General features: G+C 36.2%; 1 protein-coding gene across 6 annotated transcripts in view; it reads left to right on the forward strand.

Annotated features, from left to right (window-relative positions):
* The window catches only part of slc4a4a (solute carrier family 4 member 4a), a 58,034-nt gene extending 51,032 nt beyond the window's left edge, over positions 1 to 7,002 (forward strand). For 4 of the 6 annotated variants that reach the window (XM_028456456.1, XM_028456455.1, XM_028456457.1 and 1 more), the window contains 8 exons: positions 1,134 to 1,312; positions 2,335 to 2,407; positions 2,672 to 2,740; positions 2,851 to 3,024; positions 3,380 to 3,538; positions 4,290 to 4,383; positions 5,397 to 5,476; positions 6,757 to 7,002. In XM_028456456.1, coding sequence (XP_028312257.1) covers positions 1,134 to 1,312; positions 2,335 to 2,407; positions 2,672 to 2,740; positions 2,851 to 3,024; positions 3,380 to 3,538; positions 4,290 to 4,383; positions 5,397 to 5,440 — 792 coding nt within the window. In that variant the 3' untranslated portion in view covers positions 5,441 to 5,476; positions 6,757 to 7,002. Of the gene's footprint in view, positions 1 to 1,133; positions 1,313 to 2,334; positions 2,408 to 2,671; positions 2,741 to 2,850; positions 3,025 to 3,379; positions 3,539 to 4,289; positions 4,384 to 5,392; positions 5,477 to 6,756 lie in introns of all 6 variants that reach the window. The other 2 variants (XR_003674737.1, XM_028456458.1) reach the window with 2 other exon arrangements.
* The last annotated feature ends 308 nt before the right edge of the window (positions 7,003 to 7,310 follow it).

Consider the following 7,310-nt stretch of genomic DNA (forward strand, 5'->3'; position numbering starts at 1 on the left):
TAATCAATTCTTCCCCACTATTTCCATTTCCTACCTTGAGTCTCTTTCTCTTCCCTGTTCCCTTCCCCCTCACCTAGGTGTAACACTGGCCTCTCTTTTTACATCCTCCCTATAATAAAGTGTTCTTACCCTTCCTTAGGGAGGACTAGTGATGGTCACAATTATGCAATAAAATACATTCATTTATTTAATTGCAATAAGAAAACACACATTGCTGTCGTGAAAAGATTGCATGACATATATAGTGTTGACCTTCGACAGCATGTGCAGACAAGGTAAAAAAAAAAAAAAAGGTAACAAAGTGACATAATAGCTTTTCTTAGGGGAAGAAAGATTAATAGATTAATTAATATTTTTTCTATTGAAAAAATAGAAAAATAAAAACATTTTTTTATTTATTTGGTTTTAGTTTTTATTTATTTTATTTAATTATATAGTTTATTTGTTTGTCATTCCAGTTATTGTTTCACACATTATGAAAATCAAGTGTATTTTTGGGTCACGTAAATCCCTGTGTTTTAAAACTAGTTTATTACTACTGCATGTGTTTCTTCTATGCTTATGTATGAAAAAGAGTAGTTGAAGTTCATAACTTCATATAATCATTATGTCTAAGTACGGTAGTTAGTTTAGACAGTTGTGCGAACCTATAAATACAGTTTGTAACTAAAAAAAACTAAATATAGGCTCTGCATGAGCTTTCTCTCACCTGATTTATTTGACAGTAGGATTCCCATGTATCTTCCATGACCAACTGCTGTGTGTGTATGTATGTGTGTGTGTCTTCACACTGTAGTTAAATATCATTCTTCTCATGGTAGTGAGAGATCTTACACAACAGTGACTGCACATGGTTTGAGTTTAAAGCCATTACCTCCCGATGCAGTTTCTGCTGAAGTTTGTACCAAACATTTCAACACATTAATGTCCCAGAGGAGATCGTCAGGCATGTGGTTTTGCAATTGTTTGGCAATACGTTGATTTGTGGTGAGTTTATAGTGAAACCGTAGGCGCTGTCATGTTCATTAGGGTTCTATGGTTTGTTCCTTCCTAGAGTCCTGCTGTGCTTTATGTCCAGACCTGAGTAATCAGTACCGTATAACCTTTGGCCCTTTGTTTGTTTTCGATTGCAGAAAGGATCAGGCTACCATCTGGACCTGTTCTGGGTGGCTGTCCTGCTTGTGGTTTGTTCCTTCATGGGTCTGCCGTGGTACGTGGCTGCCACAGTCATCTCCATCGCTCACATTGACAGCCTAAAGATGGAAACTGAGACGTCAGCTCCTGGAGAACAGCCCAAGTTTCTGGGAGTGAGGTCAGAATAAATGTTGAACATAAACTCTGGGGGCGGAAAGAATTAATTTGTCAGACATGTGAAAAAACACTGAAGCATACGTTTTATTAGTGCTTTTTCATACTGTGCTATTTATTTCAGCAGACAGGATCCCCTGTGCAGTTTGCATAACAACTTTGGCTAGAACAGAAAACACTAACACCCTGCATCAGGTTTACATTTTTAGTCACTTTGGCTGACATTAATGGACCAGTGCAATAAACATCAGTTCTCCTACACCTAAAATCATACCTGACAGATTCCTGGCACTGCTGTCAATATAGGAAAAGAAAGGTACATTTTTTTTGGATGCCTTTGAGATTCAAACTGTTAGTCTACATTCTTATGAAATCTACATTTTTCTTTTGTGGTCCTTGGCTCAAAACGACCCTTTTCTGTGTTTTCTTAGTTTGACCCCAATATTGTAAAACATTAAAAATGTTAAATTGCATATCGCCCTACAGGTGTCTCTGTAGCTGAATGTACTGTTCTATAATTCTGCACATATCTGGTTCATATATTTAATTTTTTTTTTAGTATATTTCATTATACTGTTCACTGGAAAAATCAAAGACAAAACTGGTTAATTGCTGTATATTTCTGCTAATTTCAAGTTCACAAATAGGGTCCCCTGAGTAAATACAATCCTTCTGCCATGTAAAGAAATAAAAGTAAGGAATTCACACACAAGGCACAAGGGTGAACTAGTGAAAACCTGTTTTTCTGTGCCTGGTTTGGCTGTTTGGATTATTACAAACGGCAATGACACTTGGCGTTGTGTTAGTGTTCCTCTTCTATATGACAGATCTTGTTTGGTTTTCATGCGTGTCCGATGTTCTTCTCTACCTCCTGAGGTGTCAGCTGTAAGCTGAGCTAACAAACGCCACACACGTCCCACAAACAGGATGGATGTTTTTGCTTTGGCTTCAGTAAAAAAAGATTTACAAATATATGTTCTTTTTTGCTTTAATTTTGTTGTAATTATGTTACTGTTCTTGTTTCAGAGAGCAGAGAGTCACTGGGGTGTTTGTCTTTGTCCTGACGGGTCTTTCTGTGTTCATGTCTCCAATGTTAAAGGTACGTGTGTGACACATGAAAACAAATTTGGCACAAATATTTTATCTTAACAAAAAGAAGGGTATTTGTTGTTGAAACCTCTTTTTTACTCCACTGTTGGTAGGGCCTGTACTTTATAACTGTAAATAAATTGCAAATTCTGATAATTACCCTAAAAAATGTTCAATATTTATGGCAGAAAAACTTTACCTGTATAAAAATTAATTTTTGAAGAATTGTTGTTGTTAATAACAATGATTGAAAAAAGTGTTTTTTCTATTACAGTTTATCCCCATGCCTGTTTTGTATGGTGTCTTCCTGTACATGGGAGTGGCCTCTCTAAATGGTGTGCAGGTAAATTTCACCTTCAAAAAAAGAAAAGAATGCTTTATGATATTTAACTATACCGGCACCCATGCACCGTTAGCTTAAGCTCCTTGTGTGTTTGAATTTTTTCTTTACAGTTTATGGATCGTATCAAATTGTTGTTGATGCCGGCCAAGCACCAGCCGGACTTGGTTTACCTGCGACACGTTCCTCTGAGGAAAGTCCACCTCTTCACCTTCATCCAGGTCCTTTGTTTGGCTCTGCTTTGGATCCTGAAGTCCACTGTAGCTGCCATTGTATTCCCTGTCATGGTAAGATTATTCTGAGGCTTGTAACTGAGATATATAGATATTTTTCTTTAAAAAAATTTAACTTTTGTAAGTATTCTTCACTTTGCCACAAATATGGTCTGTGAAAGATATTTACAGTATATCTCCCATTTTTAATTTTAAATAGGCTCATTTTAAGGTCTTGTAATTCCCCAACATTTTGGTGGCACCAGTGTGCATTGGAGCATTTGTGGAGTGAACAAAGTAACATCTAAACTAACAAATACATTTATTATGAAGTTCAGATTAAAAAAATCTATATAGTAATAGTAATTGTAAATAATGTTTAAGAGCAGCCTCAATCCTTTCATACCATGTGTGTGCTGGTGTTCTCCAGATCCTCGCTCTGGTGGCTGTGAGAAAAGCGATGGACCACATGTTCTCTCAACATGACCTCGGCTTCCTGGATGATGTAATCCCAGAGAAAGACAAGAAGAAGAAAGAGGATGAAAAGAAGAAGAAGAAACGAGGCAGCATCGACAGTGACGCTGAAGTTGTAAGTGCCTTAGGTTTCAATGCATACAGGAAGTACAAAGTGCAGCTATTTTAACCTCAAGCTACAGATATTATAACCAGCTGTTCAATTTGTATTCAGGTATGACATCAGATTCATGTCCAGTTGATCAGTCCCAGGTTCTCTTTGTTTACAGCCCAAGTGTTGAACTAAGAGTCAACTATTGCTTTTACAACTGTTCATTGTGGACTATCCAGAGTTCTAGGCTCATATGTTTTCATATTTTTGGCTCATAAGATGGAGGGAAATACAATTTGTAGTATATTCTTAAAATTCCAGCACACAGAAAGCGAGACAGAACCACAACTGTAGACTTATAATTCTTTTCAACCTTAGCTTGTTTGTAAAAGGTGTGAAACTGAATAACTTAGCATTTAAAAAGTTTGAATGTTAAAAAGTTCATGTGTGATGATAAACGCCTTTTAGACTCAAGTGAGGAAACTGTGTGCTATTGCTGCTATTAGCCTTTAAAAAAAGATTATTAGGTATGAAAAGCTCACAAATATTGACTGAACACAAATATATTTAAATTAAAAAAGAAAAAAAAATCTATTTAACACCACAAAGACAGAAAAAACTAAAACTTCTGCTGTACATCGTTTTTAAATGATACAGTGTAGTTTCTAGTTTATATTTTATGTTAATACGTGGTGTGTGCTTTCATAAAAGTCAATGGTAACTCAGAAACGTCACCGCAGATAACATCTCAGGATGTGTTTCCTCTCTCCAACAGTCTGATTACCCTTACAATGAGAATGTTCCCAGCATTAAAATCCCAATGGACATAATGGAACAAGAGCCTTTCTTAGGTGATAAGGCTTCAGACAGTGAGTACACCCTAAACCAACGCAGCATCCAAGAAAGGATACTTCCTTTTTCCTCTTTAACCCACCACTTTAACTACGCTCGACTTTCACCTCTGGTGCTGCTGAGGAGTATCTTTGTTTTTTTTTGTTGTTGAGTTCAAGTTTGTTTCAAGTGTTTTTTTACTTCTGCATGACTGTGATGTTTTTCACCTCTTTCTGTGTCTTAACCCTAGACTTTGCATGCTACCATTTACAATGTCACATTGTTCTCTTTCCAAAACTAATACTAACTTTCTGTTTATGGGTAGAATTCACAAAGATAATTAAAATCACTGTAGTGACTTTGAAGCAACCGTAGCTCAGGTGGTAGAGGGGTTGTCTTCTGATTGAGAGGTTGGGGGTTTGATCCTAAGGCTATACCTGTCGAAGTGTACTTGGGCACGACACTCAACCCTAAGTTTCTACCATTGGTTGACTGTTGGTCCCATTGGTGTGTGTGAATAGGTGAATGAACTGATATTGTAAAGAACTTTTGAACTACTTCAGTGGTCATAAAAGTGATAAATTAAGTACATTTACTCCGATATGGTGTGCAGGAGTTGTGCCCATTGATTTGATCCATTGTCCATCAATGGGACAATTTGGGATCGGTGTAACTGCGAGTCTTAAGAAAGTCAGGGATAAGAACAGGTTGTTTGTTCCTCATTTCTCAGCATCTCACTAAACATCTCTCTAACATATGAAAGATTATCACTTGAACTATATATACAGGCATTTAAAGAAAGAAAAAAAAATGCCTTATTTTACTTTTATAAAAGTAATACAGCTTTAAGAACGTCTTGACTATCCTTGACCTTTGAATTGTTGAATTTGTTAAATCAATCAAAACATAATTAGATTTTCTCTCAATTGGCTATCGACCAAATATTTAAAGCATTTTTTCAAGTTGGAAACTATTGTTCTTAGTTTTCAACCGTAAATCAGAGAGCAGCGTATGAATGTGTGTTAAAGTTGTCTGTTTCTCTTTTTGATAGGAGAAAAGTCCCCATCAGTCAATGAACGATACACGTCGTGCTGAGCAGCTCCGCTACTACCAGGCCAACTATCTGTCCAGGTGAGTCATAATTCATGGTTGGTTTTGTTAATAATTTCAAACAGTCTCTAGTGACTCTAGTAAAGCAGTTTACCCACGTAAAATTTTTCTTGCCATTTATTCCTGGCAGTTAGATCAAAGGTTGTTAAAGGTTAGTGGCTGTGCTAACTGTCTAACATAGAAGGCTAGCATGAACTTTAAAGGTCAGCTTTGGTAATTAGCTTCCTTTTAGATAAATTGCGTCTTTTTTTTTTTATTGTAGATTAGAGTAGCGAGCACTGAATGCTTGCTCAACTGATCCTTCAAAGAGTACCTGTAGCATGTTTAAATTGCAAGCTTTTTCAAAAGATCATATACAATAGACCGTATGAACAAACCCCATAAATGGGGGTTATAAAATTTGTCTTGGTCCTGTTGGATTGGTTTCTCAATTGCCCCACAGAGTTTCATCTGGATCGGATTCAGATTGTGCATTAATTTTGATTTTTCAAAAATGTAGGGGTCCAAATGCATGGGCACCCCCATTTTTAATTTTTTTTTTCAAAATCATCATGAAACGCACAATCTGCATCTAATCTGAATTAAACTGAGTGGAGTAATTGAGGAACTAACCCGAGATAATAGAATAAAGATCAGTCAATTACGTACCAAGACGTGAATTTTGAGAAATAGGTATTTTTCCATTTTTTCAAACTGATCCAGAATCAATATGTTTGACTGGATCCCTTCCAAAAATTAATGGAATCTTGCTCGACACCGGTCTTGATCTTGAGACCAGGTTTTAAAGGTCTTGGCCTTGTCTCAAACTTGAAAGCATCTTTACTCGGTCTTGTCTCGGTCTCAGAGTGCCCAAGACTGGTCAAGACCAGCACTGATTCCTGCTATACTTTTACTTTACTAATGTGATAATGAGGAAAAGAACTTGGTAAAACAATAATTATCTTTGATTTATGTGTTATCTTTTTTTTTTTTGTCTGTCAAATGTATTTTAAAGAAACTAACGTGAAAGAGAGAATGTTCTTTAACTGTTCAACCTTGTCATGGTTTTTGTCTCGGTCATGGTCTTGACTCGGTCTTGACTCCCAAAAGTCTTGGTCTTGTCTTGGTGAATTCTGGTCCCAGATAATGTGGCCTTGAGCACAACACTAGCGTAAGGTCTATCTTTGGTAAAAAAAAAAAAAGTTGTTTAGAATCCGATAAGTCACTTTGACGTAATCTTCATAAAAAATGAACGTTGGTGAAAATATAACTTCCTTGGTGGAAGTAATCATGTCCTATTGATTTGTGTTTGTGTGTTTTAGCCCTGAATTGAGTCCACTGACATCGTTGCCTCAGATTAGGATAGACATGGACCCTGAGGATGGTAATTCTCTGTATTGGAAGAGCAGAGGATCGGAGACATCGCTCTAGAGCACTGAACCACCACCTGGTAACAAGCAGGATGGAACACAAAGCTCTTCTTCATTAAATAGTAAATTTGAACTGATTTCATTATGAACTGAATGAACATAAGCAAGGATTTATTTTGTAAAAATGAATACACTAAATATTTCTATCATTAATATTGTAATATAAATATAATAGACCAAGTGTTCAACTTTAGTGCTAATAAACCCATCACTCTTATATGAAAACACATTAAATGCATCAGCTGCTGTCGACCGCGTCCCTTCCTGCTGTTTTTATGCAAGGAATAATGAATATACATTTTTATAAATCACATTAAGTACTCTAATAACTTTTTCCTGTAGCAGGAAATGTGCATTTTATAGCTCTACCTCTTTTAGATTTAATGCTAATTATGAACAAATGCAACATGTTGATTTTTTAACTCAGCATGTGGTTTAGAGTTCTT

This window comes from Gouania willdenowi, chromosome 9, assembly GCF_900634775.1.
Source record: "Gouania willdenowi chromosome 9, fGouWil2.1, whole genome shotgun sequence".
In the NCBI taxonomy this organism is placed as follows: Eukaryota; Metazoa; Chordata; class Actinopteri; order Blenniiformes; family Gobiesocidae; genus Gouania; species Gouania willdenowi.